The sequence below is a fragment of the Microtus ochrogaster genome, unplaced genomic scaffold (assembly GCF_000317375.1).
Source record: "Microtus ochrogaster isolate Prairie Vole_2 unplaced genomic scaffold, MicOch1.0 UNK1, whole genome shotgun sequence".
Classification (NCBI taxonomy): Eukaryota; Metazoa; Chordata; class Mammalia; order Rodentia; family Cricetidae; genus Microtus; species Microtus ochrogaster.
Genome location: NW_004949099.1, coordinates 28,402,696 through 28,422,826, shown reverse-complemented (window position 1 = coordinate 28,422,826; position 20,131 = coordinate 28,402,696). Strand labels below are relative to the sequence as shown.

Genomic DNA, 20,131 nt, shown 5'->3' with positions numbered 1-20,131 from the left:
AAAAAAAAAAGTCAGGAGACCTGGGCTGCAGGGTTAGCACCGCCACCAACAGAGGAAGGATATGCCTTGGAGAACTTACTCTCCGTGTCAGTTAGCTTTCCGTGACTGTGGAAAAACAGCAGGGACAATCAACGTAAAATGAACAAGGGATATTTTGGTTCACAGAGGCGATAGTCCATGGTCATTTGGCTCTGCCACTTTGGACCTGTGTTGACACTGTACATCATGACAGGAACACAATTGTCACTTCAAAGTCACCGTCTGTTCACCTCATAGCAGCCAGGAAGCAGTGAATGGAGAGGAAGGGCTTGGGGTGCTACTGTCTCTTCAAGAGCACGTCCCCTGATGGCCTAACATCCTCTCATCAGGTTCCAACTCCCAAAGGTTCTGTGAAAACAAAGCAGCACGGGCAGGGGCCAAGTCTTTGGCAAACCTTTGAGGTGACATGTCCTGACGCTGCAACTCTTCCAGCTCCCAGCTCATCCCACAGATGTGATAACAGCAATCCCAACCTTACAGAGTTGCTCAGAGCACAGACACTCGAATGCCTAGCATCATGCCCAACTCCCAGGAGATGCTCAGCACACGCCATTATCACCCAGCCTTGGGTCAGGTGATGCTGGCGAGACTGATGAGGGCAATTACCCCAGGAAGCATGGATGTGGAGATGCTCAACTTGAAAACAAGTGTTCTCAGAGTGGCATTCAGAGCCCGACGCACAGCTCTGTATCTGAGATAAAAAAAAAAAAGGACAGCGCGCATTCAGCAAAAGTGCTCTCTTCTGCGGGACTTTCTCCCCAAACCAGTCACAGAGAAGCATGGGACTGGCCACCCTTAGCTCTTGACACTAACAGAACAAGCCAGCCCAGTGTCAGTCCAAAGCCTGTGTCTTTCTGCGTCTGCCACTCACTCCAAGGCTGCACTTCTACCCAATGCTCAGTATTTGGTTTTACTTGGTCTGTGCAGCCTTTTTTTTCTCCTACCTGCCTCTAATGAACGTATCAGGAAACAAGCAACATCAGGCTCCCCCAGAATCAAGTATCCAGGCTGGAGCTCAAGGGATGGGTGACGCACACAGCTCCTGCAAGCACCCACTTTTCATCATTAGGAAAGAGTTAGATGAATGAAAGCAGCCTGACTTCCCACCTGTAAGGATGGGCTAAACGTGGCCATTCCCACGCTGCACCAGGCATGTGGCATCAGAGGCCCAGGAGATCCCAGTTCAAACTCTAGCCTGGCTCCTCGTTAGCTGTGCGCTGCAGAGTGAGTCACTCAGTCTCTGAGTCTCCGTTCGCACTGTCCCCTCCCTGTGTCCTCGTGACTCGTCTGCTTTATCACCTGTCAGAACCACAGGCCATGGCTGTTCAGGGTCCTCAGTGCGCAGAATTTGTGATACCTATAAACAACCTCCAACCCCTATCCAAGCTCTGTGAGCCTCAGCTGCTGGCCCACGCACTGTCTTTCCTATTGCTTTCAGACAAGCAGGATTCAGAGGGAAGTCTCCCATCAAAAGGCCTGTATTGGCATCTGACTACTCCAGCCAGGGCCTCCACAGAGGAGGCAAGTTGGGGGAAAGTTCACCTGAGGAGGACGCTATATAATTTTCACCCCTGCAGAACTGAGGGACACTCGCTGGGACACCGCATCAGCATGCACGGTACACGCTATGCCTGCAGCCCACACCCTATGCCTGCAACCCTCCGTGGTGAGGAAGTTAAAAGGGAGGCGTGAACACTGCATCTCTGTGCACGCAAAGATTTTTTTTTTTCTTTTTGGCAAAAATCAACCACACAACTGGACCTCTAGCTTTCACCTCTGAAAACTCTACAGCCTGGCCCTAGAAGGAGTCAGTTACTCTCGTCAACTCATAAACAATCCATGATGCGACAGAGGTGTTCAGCAGATCCATCAGGTCAGACAGACGTGGAGAACTCCTCCTCAGCAACTCCCTCCCTCCACTATGCCCACCCCATCACGGCCACACTCCTTTCACCACACAAAGCATCCCAGCCTGTCCCATCTTGTTCCCCTTCATTACTTCCTGCTAAGTTCCCAAGTCACCCTCCGAGGGGCACCTTAACATACACCCTTGATGGGGTGCACCCTTCCAACCCCTCAACCCTAGTGCTCTGCCCCATCCACCTGGAATGGCCCATCTCCTCGGTCTCCTCAAGGAAGTCTCATGTTTCAAAGTCCTGCTCATCTTCCCCCATTCACTCATTCATCCACTTCTTAAACAACCTCCTAACTATTGCTATCTTCCCTGCACTGTGATGGATGTCAAACATATAACAAGGGGCCGGTCACAGCCCTGCATCCTCAGGTGGCTCATACCCTAGGGAGACACATGGCGACAGTAAGAAATAATGTGTGTGGCAGATACAGGTTCAGGGCTGCTGTGGGCCAGAGAAGACCCTGACCCAGGTTGGGAGTGATCAGGGTGGGCTTCCTGGAAGAGGACACACGTACCCTGAGTCCTACAGCTAGAAAGCAGGAGAAAGCAGCTGCGTCTATGTGTCACGTGGCTGGATCAGAGCCAACACAAGTGCTCCTTGTCCCCAGCACGGGCTGGCAGTGTAGACAGCAGAGTGCCTACCACCCATCCAGCGCCATGAGGTGTAGACTCTTCGGTGTTCCACAGGTGAGGGTGCTGAGTAGATGGGTTAAGCACTTTCTCCCGTGCACAGCTGCCAAGCGGCCTGGTCAGAGTGGGCCCAAGCCACGCTGTGACCAGGGTACCCTGTTGTCTATGATTTCTGTCCTTACTAAGTTTCTATTTCTGTGATAAAACCCTGCCACTGTAAAGCCACTTAGGAAGGAAAGAGTTTATTTCGGCTTACAGCTTGTAATCCATCACTGAGGGAACCAGGGCGAGAACTCAGGATGGGAAACTGGACACAGGAACTGGAACAGACGCCATGAAGGAATGCTGTTTGCTTCCCGTGGCTTGTTCAGCCTGCTTTCTCAAACACCCAGGACCACCCAGCCAGGGTGGCACCACCCACATTGAGCTGGGCTCTTCCATATCAATCAATTAAGAAAATGCCTCCACAGGCTTGCGTACGGCAAACTGATGTACATTGGCAGTCCCCCTTCCTGGATGACCCTGGCGTATGTCAAACTGACAAAACTAACCAGGACACTGTACATGACGCCCATGTGATTTTGACATTGACTCTCATCCCCTGCCAGCGCATCCATCACAGATGCCTCTCTTGGTTCAGTCAAGGGCTCATTCCTTATAATGGCCCTAGACGTCATCCCTGGGTTTGGAACAGGAGGTGACATGGCCAGATTCTACCCTGGAATAGTCAGGTGATAACAGTGGGCTTTAGGAGGCAGTGGGGCAGGTATCAGGGGTCCTGTGAAGAGACAATGAGGTCTATACTAAAGTTGGGGCAGGGAGAGTGGAGGGAACAGGCTTGGCAATGAGTGGGATGCTGCCACCTGTCCCCTATGGGGATGGAAGTGCAGGAAGGATGTCTCTGGTTAGCTACCATACCTCTCAGGGGCCCAACTCCATTTGTCCAGCCCACGGAAGCCCTGCAGACTGCCCTCACTAAGCACACTCCCGCATATGAGAGAGAGAGAGAGAGAGAGAGAGAGAGAGAGAGAGAGAGAGAGAGAGAGAGAGAGAGAGAGAACACCACTCCTAGCTCCCCCAAGTGGGCAAACCGCACTATGCCTGCAGAACTCGGAATTCCCCGCAGAGGCTCCACCCATGAGGAGAGTGTCTCTTCTACCCTAGGTGCAAAATCAAAACCCCAGGACTGAGTCCGCACAATGAAGAACAAGACAAGCACAGCGAGCTAGTCTGAGCTAGTAACGAACACAGCTTCAGCGCCGCCTCCAACAATGACAGCAGGCGACAACCATGCCGCCTGCCCAGTGCTCAGGCACTGCTTCCTAAGAGCTGCCCTGCTTCCCTCTCTCCACAACAGTCTCCCCTTGCCTGGCCCTCCACAACAGTTTTCCAGAGTCTGCTGGTTGCTCAGGTATGTCAGCCAGAGCCTTCAGCCTCAATGCTCCCCTCCCAGAGTGGATGGGCAAACAGGATGACCTCGGGAAGGGAAGGCCCTATTGTTCAGTGCCCAGAGCTTGGCTCTTTGCCTCTGTCAATGGGGTGGGAGCCCCAAAAGGCCAGTGACCTTGTTTCTTCCATCCTCCTCTGCTTACACAGATAATAAGCCAGTACCTGACACCTCAACTGCCACTCCTCCCTGCCCTAGCTAATCTTAACTGTCTTTTCTACTTCTTTCCACAGAACTGGACATATACGCAAACACACACACACATGCACACGCACACACGTTCACACAGTTCTAAAAGGAATTGTGCAAATAGATCCAGCCAGAGCTAGCCTGATGGGCAGCCTCCAGGCTGCTAGACTCTCCCCAAGGAAAGAGGGACCGCCTGGCTATCCTCAGCACCACTGCACCTGGGCAGGAGCCCAGCCAGCTCTGTCTTCAAGCCACACTCTCGAGCAATGCTGATTGGCAATCACGGTGACATTTTGTTCTCCAGCTGCCTGGCCTTTTTATCTTCATTCAGTTGGACAGAGCTGTGGCTGGGCAAAGCCTACTATTCACCCAGCCCCCTACAGGAGAAACCACGGGAGGAAACACCATCTATCTCTATCTCGTGTTCCTGACTTGCTAATGGAGGGCCTCAGTCAAGCCCGGTGCCAGGCACTGTGAGAATCAATCGATAAATTACAGACAAATATTTATTGAGCTCCCAAAGCAAGAGTGAAGACAGCTTGGCTCTGTCCAGGGTTTCCTACTACCGGCCATTCAGCTCCACAGTCTGAGTGGCCTGGTGCCAGCCCTACATTAAGCAGAGACACTGTGGTGGGCTGTGTTGCCACCTGTTACCTTTCAGCTTGCATTAGGTAGGTTTTGTGCGCCTACGAGGTGCCGGCTGCTAATAAGGTCACTACAGATGAAAGGGTGCCAGAAGATATGTTCCCATCCTATAGGTTGCTGGGGGTGGCAGGGAGGCAGAGCAGGCCTCCCTGAGGAGGAGACAGTTGGGGACCTGGGGATGAGAAAGTGCAGGCCTTTATAGGACCTGGGACACTAGGCACTCAATAATACTGTCAGATGAGTACCACTGTTGTGCCCCTTTTCCAGATGAGGAAACTGGGGCCAAGGAGATTAAGATGCTTTCTTGCAAGCTAAAGATTGGAGGGAGCCTGGAGAGGTGTCTCAGTGGTTAAAAGCACTTACTGCCCTTCCAGAGGCTTCCCAGCACCCATACAGGCTCACAACCATCCATTTCCAGGGGATTTGATGCTTTCTGTCTGGTCTCAGTGGGCACCACCATGCACAGGCACACATGCAGTCAAAACATGTCCAGGATAAGACTCAGAAACCTCACCGATGACCACCAAACCCACACACCCTTAGGCTCCAGCATGACTCCCTAGAACCTTCCCCTAGGGAAGTCTCAGCAACCGTCACTAGGATTCTCCCCTTCCCCACAAATGCCATTTTTTCTGACATTCAGGGACAGGACCATACCTCTACAAATTAAAAGCCCAACACAATGAGGGCTGACTTCCTGTGGGAGGGGAGGGGGTGTCCCATGCAGCTGTTTATTAATCGGCTTATTTAATATACTTATGCCCCTATTGTAGATGCTTTTCAAACATCAATTCTCTCGAGCTCCACAACTCATTTGATACTCAGAAACGATCCTGGCAGTAAATTGTTGGGCGTCACTGAGCGACAGGGATGTGACAGAATTCGTTATGAGACACTCGTTGGAAGGCGATTCCATTGCTGCATGAGCACACCAGAGTGGCAGAGGCTGCAGCAACCCAGGCTATATGGCACGAACAGTTGGCCCTGGCTACAAATCAGCACAGCCCGGAGTGTTCCAAATACCACCGGTGACAGGGACACAACTCTAAGTATTCACATCTGGACATGTCTAAGCTGATGTGGCTGGTGGTTGCACACCTGGAACCCTAGCACTTGGAGAGCTGGGACAGGGTGGAGGCAGCCTGAGCTACAGAGCAAGTTCTAGATCATCCTGGGCTATGGAGTGAGCTCTAGCTTTAAAACAAAAAATCATAAAGAGGAACTGGAAAGATGGCTCAGCAGTGAAAAGCATTGGTTGCTCTTGCAGGGCACCTGGGTTCAATTCCCAACACCCACATGGCGGCTGACAACCTTCAGCAACTCCAGTCCCAAGGGATTCGATGACCTCTTCTGGCCTCCTCTGCTACTGCACACATGGACAGACATACAGGTAAAATTGCAAAACTCAAAAAACTTTTTTTAAGGAGAAAAATGCATCATTAACAAATGAATGAATGAATGAATCAAAAAGCTTCCAGATATAGAAAAGGAGCACTCAAAATATATGAAACAGGATAGAAAGATGTCCCCTATTCCTGCTCTTCCAGTGGGTGGATCCTATAGGGCAGTGGCTACTCTGTCATCAGCTGTAAAGTCTATCTAGGAAAATGCCTCGTCACTGCCACAGACTCCAAGAAAACTATACAGGAAGTCCCTAAGACTGGTTATAATGTTTAACATATTTATTTGATGTGTAGGGATGTGTACCATGTATGTGTGTACCCTGGAGGTCAGAAAAGGGCATCAGGTCCTGTGGAACTGGAATTACAGGTGGTAGTGAGCCACCATGTGGGTGCTAGGGACTGAACCCAGGTCTTCTGCAAGAGCAGCTTAACCCCTGAGCCATTTTTCTACCCATGTGTGTGTGTGTGTGCGTGTGTGTGTGTTTAACTGGTGGTGGAGGTGGTTGGGTTTTGTCTGTTTGTTTTTGAGGCAGGACCTCTTGTCTCCCAGGCTAGCCTCACACTCACTATGTAGCCAGTGATGACCACGAACTCCTGACTCTACCACCTTCAGTTGCTAGTGCCGGTGTGGCAGGCGTGAGCTATCGTACCTGGGTCCCCTTATTATCATCATTATTATTTTACTTTGTAAACTCTTTGCTAAAGCTTAAGGCATAAGCACATGAACCGAGGCCTTGCAGTCTATTGTCGTCAAGTCTATCCCGCTGGAAAGTCTGACAGCAGAAACACACACAACTGTCACCTCCTGTGGTGACAATGTCTACTCTGCCTCACTGTAATCTATGAGACACTGACGTCTGTCTTTGCCCAAAGTATCATATGGCATGAGACTATACTGTCACACAGCCCGTTATACAGGGAGGGCACAAGACACAGACAAGCCAGGGCATTTTACCAGAACACCATCTGGAAGGTGATGGGACCAACACAGAGCCCTATGTCCCCAGCCCTGACCCTTGGATTGGCAAGTAGCACTGTACAGCTGAGTCTGTGTATACGACAGTCTCTTTGGCTTTTTCTGCCTCAAATGTTCTTGTTTTCAGGGAGAGATGGGAATGGCCTGATTTAAATGCAGGATCATCCTTCCCCCAGACTCATACAGAGAGCCTTGGGAAACACTAGAAAGAGCAGGGCTGTCTGCAACCCTCCAGGGAGGCTGGAGCCTAGTTACCCAGAGAAAGGTCCCTGGGACCACAAAAACCACAGTGAGTGAGACCCCTGGGGACAGGTCCCATTCAAAGCCTTGGAGCCAGGGCATGGCTCTGTTCTTCACATGAGCTCAGGGCAAAGGACAGCAGTGTGCATTTACCTAACGAGGATCAGAGAGCCTCTTCAAGAACAGAGCAAAGCCGGTGACAAATGCAAGAAGCCCAGCTGAATGAAGAAACCACAGGGAAATTGCCTAGAAAGGCGGGCATCTGGCAGCTTAAAATACATTTGATAGCTATAAAATACATCTGGGTAGACATTTAGTAGCTATAAAATACATTTGGTAGCTATAAAATACACACTATACAAACAGCCCTTAAATGTGCAGCTTGGTCCCCACTCCTCCATATCTCCTCTCTGCCTGCATGGACCTCAGAAGAGGAACTTGCTGTCTGCTCATCCACCTGTCTGCCTCTTCCCAGCCAACAGTGGCCACTGGCTGCAGAGACTATAATAGGTGTTTCTTGCCTGACTCCTTCCCTACCTTGCCTCTAAGGGAGGCTGAGTGTGACTGCGTGCTCAGGCTCTGTGCTATGTGTGCTTGCTCCTCGATAAACAACACCCTTATCTCACCCCTGTTTTCAGGTAGGACAAAAAAAAAAATGCTCTCCTCTCTCCCTGATCCCTGAGGCAACCGTTCCTTGGTCAAGCTCCCCTTGGTCAAGCTCTTTGCAGACACCTTGTTTCCTGCCTCTGCTGACTCCTCAAGCCAGCAGGACAAACATACAACACCACAGCCCAGACAGAAACCTCCAGCCAGTGTCCAGTGTGGCCGATGCTAGCAGTGGCCTCTGGAGCTGTGCAGCTTCTATTTGCGGCTCTGCCTCCACGAAGGGATCCAGTTCTGACACATGAAGCAACAGAGAGAAGCAATAAGGAAGGAAGGTGGATTCAGTAAACGGAACGGGGAGCCTAAAGAAAACTTGCTTAAATAGGTAAAAAGCAAATCGTTTTACTGTGAAAAACGAAACCTTTGGAGATAATCAACTAAAAGTCTTGCTTTTCCTCATCTGGGAGAAGTAGGAAGTACCACCCATAGTGTTGTTACAGTGACTAAGAAAGAGGATCCAAATTAGTACAGGACCTGGCACATCCAGCAAAGAAGACCAAGAGAAGATTCCAGCTGAGAATCTCAGCCCTATCTGGTTACCCAGAGGAGTGGAGGAGGGTGTGGGAGGGAGGTCAGGAGCAGACACAGTACTGGGTCACTGGGGGGGGGTCCTGTAAAACATGCTGGAGAGAGTCCCCGCCACCCCCTAGAAGAGGATGGATGCGGGAGGAAGTCAAGTTCCTCAGTCTCTGGCCACGGGGGAATGATGAATCACCAGCACACAGCCTGAAGCTGCGATAGGCTCGGGAGGAGACTCAACTGCAGCCCACAAGCATTAGGCTTCACTTGGGGCTGAATCTCCCCCTTCTGGGGTCCTGGGTTGGCAGACCTCTCATGCCGTGTGCATGGCTGGCTCTCCCCATGTCGCTCGGGACTGATAGCTGGCAGTCTCTGGGCATTTCTGTCCTCCACGGCGGGAGTCTCCCAGTGCTGGAAAGTTCCTGGCAGCCTTGGCTGAGCTAGGTTTCTTCCCCACCCTCCACTTGTGTGTCTCACCCGTGACCTCCAGCTTGGCTTTCTTCCCCACTGGTGAGCTCCAGCAAGCACCCCATGAAGAACAGCATCCTGCTTCAGCAACTGCTTCCAGCCCAGAAAAAGGTTAAACCACTCAAAGTCTGATAAATACTTGCTTGAATAAGTAAACCATCAGGAATTTCACTGGAAACTCACATCACAATCCTATGCTAAAAGATCATCAGCAGAGATGCTGCAGGATGATGCAGAGTGGGTTTCTGCCAAAGAGGCAAAAATCAAGGTTGTTTATCAGGCCAAGAGAGGGGGGCAAAGATCATGTGATCATTCAGAGTGATGCAGGAAAAGCATCTGTAAAATGCCTACTTCCATCTATAACTAAAAATAACTAAAAACTAGACACTGGGAATGCAAGGGAGTTCTTCAACCTGACACAGTGATTTACCACAAACTTAGAGTCAATCTATATTTAATCTTCAAATTAGAATAGCTCCTATACAGCCCCAGCAAGAGGCACAATGCCCATAGGATACTTTCATTTACCATACTGAAGTCTTAGGAGGAAAGAGAGAATTAGAAAGAAAGAGATGAAATTGCTCATTGTATCTCCTATCATTGTATATGCCATGCTTTCTAAAGAATCAACTAGGGCAGTTTTAATTAGTAAGAAGTCTGGCAAATATTTCTGGGTGCAAAATCAATTTTCAAAATGTAAATGTATTTCCCTAACAAGAAACAAACAGAACATTAATTTAAAATATATAAATGTCCAACAGATGCAACAGCCTCAAACTATCAAGGAGTATAGCTAACAAAAGATGTACTGAGTCATCAAGAGAAAGTTAAGAATTCACACTATGGGCTGTTAAAAGTAGTCATAGAAACCCTGCATTGAAAAGAGATACAATGTTCATGGAAGTCTCAACACTACCCCTTCCACCCTCTGGAGGGCAATAGAGAGTAACACTCTTCCACCAGGGGCATTGCTCTGAGGGGAGCTGGGGAGCTTTGGATGGAAGGTCCAACAAGCCCTGAGTCACAGCAGAATATCAACACCGGATGAGCTGGGATTCCTGTAAGAAGTAACTCAATGTCAGCAACCCACCCAAAGAGAGCCACTGGGGGCAGAAGCAGGGGTGTCGTGAGCTCTATTGCCTAGCACCCTCTATTGTTTATCTCCAGCCACAACATAGAAGGACCTGCGGTTCCTTTTCATACTGCTTTTCAGCTAGGGCTTTGGTGTGTATTGATCTTGTCTGTAGAAATAGCTACAAGCATTTGCACTGTTCCATCAACCTGGGTTTCCTCACCTGTAAAGCAAGGACAGGGATTCCTGCCTCTGGGTCAGGAGCAAATGAACGTGAAAACACTCTTGTAGTGTGCTGACTAAATACAGGACCCTCTTCTGGCCCGTACTATTGCTTTTTTGTAGTCTGGGGGTAAGAGACTAATATTCTGTCTCCTAACCTGGACAATACTTCCTCCCTTCTGTCCATCCATTTGTTATCAAAGGCATCACAGAGTCCTTACTTGGGTAATAACATTTCTTCAATTACTTCTCTTAGCAAACCCTAGGTAAGGTGTTGTCCTATCTGGCTCCATTCTACAGATGAGAAAGGCAAGGTTCAATTCTCCACTAGGCAGCCATCGTGCCCCTCATGTAATGGGGGTACTTAACAAGACCAAGCCCCTGCTCTACAAGAGTCGTTCTCTAGTTGGGAACCCACCCAGAGCTCACTAACCAACTGGCAGAACCCACATCCGAACTCAGCTCCACCGGACGCCAGTGGCTACGTTTTCAACTCATCCCCAGAACTGCTTTCATCTCCCCCTTCCACTCCCTCCTTTTTAATGGTACCATGGTTGCTAACACACATCCATCTCACAGCAACAAGGTGCAATGGCCCCTTACCATGTGAGCAAGCCACCAGGCCAAGTGAGAGCTGTCAGCTTCAGTCCCTGTGATCCTCCTGCAGGATCAGCAGAGAATTACCACGGGGTTGATGAGTGCATAAAAGAGGTGAGGCATCCTCCCACCCCCTCCCTGGGCAGCATCAGCAGCATTGTTCCCTGATAGAGTGTAGCTGAGTCTTCTGCTACCATTAATGGCAGAAGTGAGTCACTTATAAGATGCAGACGCTTTGTTATAATTACATCCCGAGATTCAGCAATGCTCCGCGTCACTGTGAAAGGAGAGGGCAGCGGGTGACTGAGGCTTGAATGATCCTCTGCCAGGTACAGCTTTCAGATAAAGCGTCTTGGATCAGGAGCAATTACAGCTAACGCCCAGTCTGAATGCTAATGAGAATTATTTACAATTGCATGTAATTCTTTGCCATTTATACACTCAGCTGGTTCTTCTTTTCTTTCCTTTCTTTTCTTTTGTCTGTCTATCTCAGAGTTAATCCCAGGCACAGGGAAGATTCATGGCCATTTCACAGATGAGGATACTCGAGTCCATAGTCATTCAGTTCTAAGGAATGAAAATGGGCTTCAACCTCGCGTGTGCTTCCCTGGGAGGGAGCCTGCAGACTTCTGAAGGCACGCAGCATCGCCACAGCCAGCTGCACATGCTCAGAGGCAATGGTTGGTATCCTCTGTTGGGACAGCTGCGGAAAGATCTTGTGAAACAGACCTCACGCATGCCCTCTAACCCTGAAATCGTCAAGAGACTCTTGCCTCTCCATGGGGAACCCAGACAATGACCACAGGGTTCAAATCCAGGCTGAGAGACAGGAAACACCTTCTTCTGTCCTCCAGCTCCCCAGTCCCTCCCAGCCTGGCCACTTCCTTTTAGAAAACATCTGCTTGAAAACTGCTCCGATCCACACCACACAAAAGAATAAAGTTCAGGCTGCAAGGTGAAGGAGTCAGGCCGGGGTAGCCATGACAATAGTGGCAATGCCTGGGGCTTCCCTAGGACCCGGTGCAGAGCTGGCTGAGTGAGGAGTCTTCTACCTGCTAAAATGAGGGGCTGCAGGAAGACTTTTGAATCTGCCCCACTTTACAGGTGAGAAAGTGGAGTGGGGGCGGTCCTTGGATCTGGAGATGTAGCTCAGTGGTCGAATGTTCGCGTAACATGAACAAGGCTCTGGGCTAGATTCCCAGCATCACAAAATAAAACCAAAGCAGCACATGTCTGGCAGTGGCCAGGAGTGCACAGGCTGTCCGGGTGGCAGTGACAACAGCTGCACTTACATGGTACTCTGGTGAATTACAAGGTACCTTTGCAGCGCCCTGTCAATGTGAACACAATTGAATGCTCTCACCAGCCCAGGGAGGAAGGAACCACAAACACCTCCATTCGAAACATGGGGAGACAGAAACAGGTGGAGCAGCTTGTGATGGCGCATAAGAGACAGCACGTGATTGGGCCTGGAAATGCACCTACAAATGCCTTGCTACTGAGGAAGAGCCCCTGGGCTTCTACCAGGCACTCCTTGGCTTTAGAAAGGAAAGTGTGCAAGGGGAGAAATCCACATATAAACACCGTCCCACCACACTCAAATCAAGGCCGGGGACCCCCTTCAAGCCTTGGTTGTCTAGATTGTGTTCTGGGGGGTTGGGGGATGATGGGGACCTCGGCAGGCAGCTCTGGCCTCTGTACAAGCTCTGATATTATAGATGGGTGGTACCTAGTTACCTGCTGGTTTTTCAGGTCTTTGTCATATATGAAAACTGCATCAGGCAAACCCTGTCCTCCACCAGGCGCAACATTCTGCGGGTAGTGAGGTGGCCATGGACTGAAGGTCCATCTAGCCCCGGGTCACAGTAGGATATCAACGCGGGGTGAGCAGGGATTCCTGTAAGAAGGAACTCAGTGGCAGCAACCCACCCAAAGAGACCTACAGGAGGCAGAAGCAGGGGTGCTGTGGACCCTGTTGCCTAGCACCCTCTATTGTTTATCTCCACTGCCGTCAGCCACAGCACAGAAGGACCTGAGTGAGGTTCCATCTGCCACCTGAGCTTTACTGATAGTCCAAGATACAGGCAAGCCTGGTACCCAATCAATCCCCACTCCACCACCGACCAGTTGGCCAACTCTAGGCAATCTATTTAACCTCTCTGAGTCTCCACCTATTGCTCAGTACTGGTGCTTTGAATGGCTGCTGGATAAACTATGTTAATCCATAACCATCTCCAGTGGGCTCTTCCTCTGTTTCCAAGGGCTGGGCTGCTGGTGGGTCCCAGGAACAAAGCTAAGAGGGGGGCATTCAAGTCCTCCCTGTCAGAGCCCCACCTGCCCTCTTTATGATCCAGTGACACACTTCACCTGCGCTCAGGTTCCTGCCCTCCCTCTCCCCGCCCCCCTCCAACATTCCCCCAACAACGGAATGTGCTCTCCAAGTACCCCAGCCCGGGTATCTTCTAGCCGGATACTGCCGGTTCCCTCAGCTCCACTTCGTCTTAGGTGGGAGCCCCCTGTCGGAGGACAGTGACCCTGCCTGGAGCATCCCCGGGCTAGCAAGCGCCTCAAAAGGTGGCTTCTGTAGAGAACCGCTGTGCTCTGCTTCCAGAACAACCCGGCGTAAATCCCAGAATTTGGTATCCCCCAACCCTTTCCCGAAAGGGCAGCCCCCCCCCCCCCACGGACCTCTGCCACCATAATCCACATCCTGGCCACAGCATCCACCCTTTTCTCCCCAAAGGATCCCTTCTGGTACAGCCAGCTGGGAAAGAAGGGAGTGCAGGTTCAGATGCTTCTCATACCCAGACACCTGGTTTGGGTTCCACCTACCTAAGTAGCTTGGATTCATCCAATTTAGGCTCAAGGCTCTTCTCTGCGGCACAACTTTCCCTCCCCTAGCCTCAGTTTCCTCCTCTGTAGAGTGGGTATGTTAGTACCTGGGTCCTGGGGATTCAGGAGGATTTGAAAGATAGTGGATACCCGGAGCTTGGCATGGAGATCGCACCTCCACCCTGAGGCTGGGTTCACCGTTTGCATCAAAGTCAGACCCTCCAGGAAGCTCGAGGAGCCCCAGAGGCAGCCCTCCGGCCCAGGAGTCGCGAAGCCCACGAGGACCGGCGCGCCTGGACCAAGCCGGAGGAAGCCACAGGTGTTTGTGCGTCCGGGCGCAGTAGCCACAGCTCCGCCATCCTACCCAGGTCGCCCCCGTCGCCAAGGTACCGGCGCGCCCACCTCGTGCGGCCACCTGCGGGGTATCCCCGCCGCCCTGCGGGGGCGAGGAGCTCAGAGCCTGAGCGCATCCTCGCCCGCCACCCGGTTCCCGCCCCTGCCCGCGCCGCCGCTCCGACTCACCCGCGCTGGCTCCGGGGAAAGTTTGGCGGCGGCTGCCAGGCGGCTTGGTGCGGTGGCGGAGGCCGCGGGGGTGGCGGGAGCACGCGGAGGCGGGCGCGGGGGAGGAGCCGCCAAGGGGCCCGCCCAACACCAGCCCCAGGGCACCCTACCCCCGCCCAGCTTCCACCACCGCGCCCCGAGTCTATGGCAGAGCGCTGCGCCTGCCTGGCCACAGGCCAGGGACGAGTCGGAAACCTGGCGACAGCCCTCCTGCCACTGCCACGGCACATGTACCCTGGGGCACGCAGAGCCACAGACCACACTCAGATACGAAGGAGCAGACAGGATGCTTCGCAAATTCAACCACAGGTGGAAGGAGGAAGATAGGAGAGGGATCAAAGTGTAGCTGGACGGTGGTGGCTCACACCTTTAATCCCAGCACTCAGGAGGCAGAGGCAGTCAGATCTTCCGTGAGTTCGAGGCTAGCCTGGTCTACAGAGAAAGTTCCAGGACCTTGTACTGAGCTATTCAAGAGAGTTCAACTTTTACTGTACCCTTTCACTTAGGAAGACGGGAGTGTGAGTGTGCGAGTGTGTGTGTCCACAGGTCTCCAGGATGGAACTTGAGGAACTTGCTCATTTTCTGAGCTGGAAGAGGGCGTTTTTCCTTTCTCCTTCCGTTCCAGGAAAGCCCTTTTAATGTAGAATTATGGCTTCAACACTTAGCGAGAGGAAGGCAACCGAGGGAGGGAAGTGGTTCCTCCTTGGCACGACAGCCTGTCCCCTAGAAGGGACTCATCCTCCTCTCCTAGTTCATAGGAATGCAGGCCCAGCCCCACGGGGCTCATAGCCACAGACCTGTATGGTGGCCTTAATCCCATTCTGTCCCGTGGGTCCAACTCTGTTCCCAGGACTACAGGAGTGCCCTTCCTTAAATCTCACACTACATGAGAGGAAAGAACACTCTTCAGCCCCATTTACAGGTAAGGAAACCGAGGCCTAGAGAGGTTGTGTAGCTTCTAGAGGGTCCCAGAGAGGATTGTACTTTCATCCCACCTCGCCTGAGCCCAAGGGCCAAGGCCAAGCCAGTCTTCATCTTAGTGGGGCCCTTGGTAAGTCCAATGATGTCATCTACACACAAGGCTTACTTGGTACAAGGCCCCACAGTAACCCTAGACCCTGAGCCTGTGTGTGCCTGTTGCAAAGGTAGGGCTCCAAAATTGTTAGAAATGCCGTTAGGAACCCCAGAGACACACAGCTGGATTCAGGACAGCTGTCAGACCTGGGTACCAACCCTGCCTGACTGATATGACTCAGATAAAAGCCCCCCCCCCCGCCCCAACCTGTACCTCCGGAGATCCAAGAGCACAGGAATCCATGGCAAGTTCCTTCCACTTCCGGTTGCTACTTTCTGGCCTTCGTATTTACATTTTGTGGGACTAATGCACCCTTTGGAACTGAGTGAGCCACCAGGGTTGCACTTGCTATAAACTGTAAGGCAAGATATTTCCTCTCCACAGCTGTGGAGCGTGCAGAAGTGGGGGGAGCCTCGGAAATGGTGGGGTCCCTTCGTCTCTGTTTCCTGAAAGTCAGCAAAGGCCTGATAACTTGGAATTTCACTTAGAAGAGGTTTCACTTCCTAAGGCCAACTTAGGCCTGCTCTACCCCAGGGGAGGTTTTAGGAAAATCCACATTTTAGAAACAATGTCTCAGAGATTATTTGAAGCCTCTGGAGATTTCTGGATAATTTTTGCTGTGGCTTCTGTGACTGACAGACCATATTGTAACCTGGGCCATGTCTGTCTGGGATCCACCAACTAGCAAAAGGCAGGCAGCAGGTGAAAAACTAAGGCTAGTTCCCTTTCCGCTGTCCTGTGGAGACTCTGCCTTAGGGGTTCACCTGAGATAATGTGCCTACTTTCTCACTGCAGCTCCAGGAGGAGGCTCTGTCTTCGTCCGGTTTGCAGATGAGAGCTAGTATGACGCATGCGCCTGTAATCACAGCACTTGGGAGGTAGAGGCAGGAGGGGTTTGAGTTGGCTTCTGTACTTTGTGGAAGAAAAGTGAGAGAGGCAGGGAACTGAGTCCCAGAGCAGTCACTGGAGGAAGAGGAGGAAACGGTCATGAAGCCTCCCTGCGAGGCTACTTGCCCTCTCTGCATTTACTCTGCATCTTGGAGCCTCAGTGTCCCTACCTGTAGGTAAAATGAGAACAATGCCCAGGTCATAGCCAGAATTTGGGTCATGGTTCTTTCTGCTGCGGGCAACAGTAACCAGTAATAATAACCAGTTTGGGTCAGAAAGGGTGCTTGAACCTTAAAGCTTACCGGATAAGTCTAGATTCAGAACAGCCTATCCCAGAAGCTCATACCTCACTGTGAGCCTGCCCCCAGTCTGCACTGTTCTGGTGTCTGCTTCAGTACGAGCTGAGTCTTCCCATAGGGAAGCAGGAATACCAATTGGCAAAGAAATCATCTCACCACTCCCGCAAAAATGCCAGGACTAACTGCAGTTGGCCTGGCCTGAGCCACACACCTGGCTCTGTAATCACAAGAGTTGCTCTGGTTGGCCAAGCTTGAGTCACATGGTAATGGCTGGTCTGGTGGTAAGGCCAGTCACTCTTCAGCCACCAGTGTCTAGAAGAGGGCAAGGGCTGGATCCCCAGACTTGGGTGTGATGAGTGGAATGTGACTTTGGATCTGGAAGTTGCGGGTGTCCCCTCCCTCCAGAAGTGTTCCTAGGATCGGGTCAATGTGTGTATTGTGTGGAAGTCGGGGCACCACTTGACTCTGATGGGTGCTCAGTAACTGAGTCTCCTCCCTTCCTTCCTCTTCTGGAAAACAGGAACTGTGGCTCACCATAGCCAGGCTGACTTCTTCCCATTCACACGGGGAAACTGAGGAAGATCCATAGAAGAGAAGGGACTTGTCCAAGGGGCCTCGGTTTGTCAGCCACAGAACCATGCCTGAGTGGGGAACAAATACCACTGGAATCAGCTGACAGCTTGTAGTCCCCTACTGATGAGGAAGGAATTGTCTGTCCTGCATAGACAGGACTGGGAACTCACAAAACCTTCCCAACCCAAAGGAAGTGACTGTCACTTATGCTGGGCTCTTAAGTCATGCTGCAAGCTCTAGACAAGAGAGGGAGGTCTGGGCAGAGCGCCCATTCAGCTCCCCACCCATCATAGCTGAAGTTAGCTAGTTCCTCAAGGACAGCACAGTCTGGGTGCTGAGTGACCCCCAAGGTTATTGTTATGAAACTGCCAAAATTAGACAAGATGGTTCTTTGCTTGAGTTCTTTCCTGCTGGGGTTGAGAGAGCAAATGGGACCAGAATGGAGAGAGGGCAGGTGGCTCTTTAGTCAGCCTTTTAGTTGGTTCTCACTCAGATCCAAGTTCCTGGTCTTGGACAGTATTAGAGTGTGGATCTGGAATGTCCCTCGAGAACTCACTTGTTCAAGCCTTGGTCCCCAGCTACTAAGGGAGGGATTAGAGGGTGAGGGAGGGCACAGGCCACTGGGAGTGTGATCACATAGTTGTTTTTAGCCCCTGCTCCCTCTTTGTCTCTTGCTGTCCCTTGGCTTTTTGGTTACCACGATAGAAGCAGCCTCTGCCTCCCCAAAAAACTTCTGTTGCCATGAACTTGTGCCTCAGTTTAGGGCCCAGATAATAGAGCAGACCTCGGAAGCTGTGAGTTAAAACAGTCTTCTCATCGCAAAAGCTGATTTATTCCCAGGTTCTCTGTCACAGGGATGGAAAGCTAACTAATACTGAAAGTCTGATTCTTCCACTTCAAAGTTGGCTAGATACATGGTGGGAATATAAGTCTGTCTATATATGTAATATTATTATATATAATCTGAAGGTATCGGGGATGAGCCCAGGTCCTTGGACACGAATGGCAGATACTTTGCTGAGATGACCAGGCCTCTCCCCTCTCTCCTCTCTTAAGTGCTCAATTTTGTGTGAACTCTGTAACAGGAGATAAGGGAGGGGATTTCATGTATAGGAGGTCACCAGGAAGCAGGGCACAGGCCTGGGAAAAGAAACTTGGGCACCCAAATGCTAGCAGGATCCTGGGAAAAGCACTGGACCACTGTGCATATAAGCCTCTCCATCCCCAGATGAAGATAGTAGCATTGGGTTCACTGCAAGTAGAAAGGGCTATGCAAGTCAATTCCACAGGATGAAATGGCTTTGCACAAGGTGAAGGCTCTGTAAACACAGGCTGTCCTGTACTTACCCAGATGGTGGAACACATATGCATGGTCAGTGTCCTCGGGGGGGGGGGTCATTGTGCACCCTACAACACAGTACTTTGCACGTGTGGGTGCTCACCTGTGTCTCTCTGGCCTTTACAGTCGGTATAGAATCCCTAGTCCCAACTCTTGCTAGACCCTAGGTCAGGAGCCACTGATTCCAGGGAGATTCAGACTCTACTCACATCTGACCCATAATCCAAAGCCTTGGGTGAGCAAAAGTGGCAGCTTAGTTTAGGGGAAGCAGTCCCAGGCTGCTGTGACCCCATAACTCCCCAGGAGACTGATCTCAGGCGGCTAATTCTGGGAGTCTCATGGGGAGCCCCTGAGCCTGGAAAGTACAACAATGGTATCTGTGGAGACACCCTTGTTCCCATCCTCACAGGTCACTGGAAGCAGTCCCTTGTTCTCTCTCCAGCGGTCTCAAGGACACATTTCAAGGTCCCCCGGGGAAGCTGTTCAGCTCTGTAGCAGCTGGAGCACAGAGGGCTCCATAAGAGACAGGAGGCTCCTCTGTGTAGCCACATCCTGCTGCCTGAGGAAAGCGGTACTGTTCTCTACATCCTGCTTTACTGAGACTGGTCTAAGATGCTGGAGTCTCTCCCCAAATTCAGGTTCATGTCTGAGAGGCCCGACAGCAAGGGGGGGGCCACAGATGGAAGCGGAAATGCCATGTAGTAGAGCCACCCCAGCCTCAGTAGGCTCTCAAGGGTGCTGATCAGTTTGCAACCTGGAAAAGATGATCCTGGAGGTGGTAAGGAGATGGTCACAGGGTTTTAATAGCCCACGAGCTGGGGGTGGGGATGAAGAGCCAGGCAAGGAACAGTTGGAGACTAGTATGGGAAGAGAGGAGAGTCAAAAAAACGCTTTGGGAGCCGGCCCTGTTAAGCAGCAGGGGAAGAGACAGTTAAGGAGATTCCTGCCAACACAAGTCATTTACTAAGAAAAGATGAGGGGGAGGGGCATTTGCAAGAGTCAGCGTGGTGAGCAGTCTGGTCCGTGCGTTCCGTTCCTGTTCCCCTTATCCTTGATAAGAACCCAGTCTGTGCTGTAGAGATCCACTCTGCTCCTTGCTCAGGTTATACAGCCGTTGGGTTGTAGGACATAGAACTAACTCTGTTCTGGCCCAATCATCATGTTCCAGTTCTCTGAGCCCAAGGACTGGTTCAGGGACTGGCACACAACCAACACTGAGACAAAAGGAATCAATCCTGGGAAGCACCGGTGCTCTTGGTGGTAAAGTCTGTCTTCTCTGAGGGTTTTCTGAGCAGGGGGATGAAAACCTGGAGCTGCCGATGGCCACCAAGGCAGGGTGAGCCAGCGCTTGAACAAACAGAAATCAAAGGCTGGAAGAGCGTGTGCGGGGTGTTCCTGCTTGGCACCTAGATCCAGCCATGCCTGGAACCAACCAAGACTTTTTGTGAAATGATACATTATGTCTTAGAACAGGCCTGTTTAGACTGGAGTTTCTCTCTTAACTGAGGGTGTGCTAATGAGTACAGACCCCATTAAAAA

The 20,131-nt window shown here is 51.3% G+C and overlaps 1 protein-coding gene across 2 annotated transcripts in view; it reads right to left on the bottom strand.

The window, feature by feature from the left end:
- Nucleotides 1–14,429, bottom strand: part of Hrh1 (histamine receptor H1) — an 89,967-nt gene extending 75,538 nt beyond the window's left edge. The window contains exon 1 of one of the 2 annotated variants that reach the window (XM_005365029.3): nt 14,380–14,429. Coding sequence is in view for 1 of the 2 variants with exons in the window: in XM_026788023.1 (XP_026643824.1) it covers nt 13,858–13,876 (19 nt within the window). In the remaining variant the exon portion in view is untranslated. Of the gene's footprint in view, nt 1–13,857; nt 14,136–14,379 lie in introns of those variants that run through there. The other variant, XM_026788023.1, reaches the window with a different exon arrangement.
- Between the last annotated feature and the right edge of the window lie 5,702 nt (nt 14,430–20,131).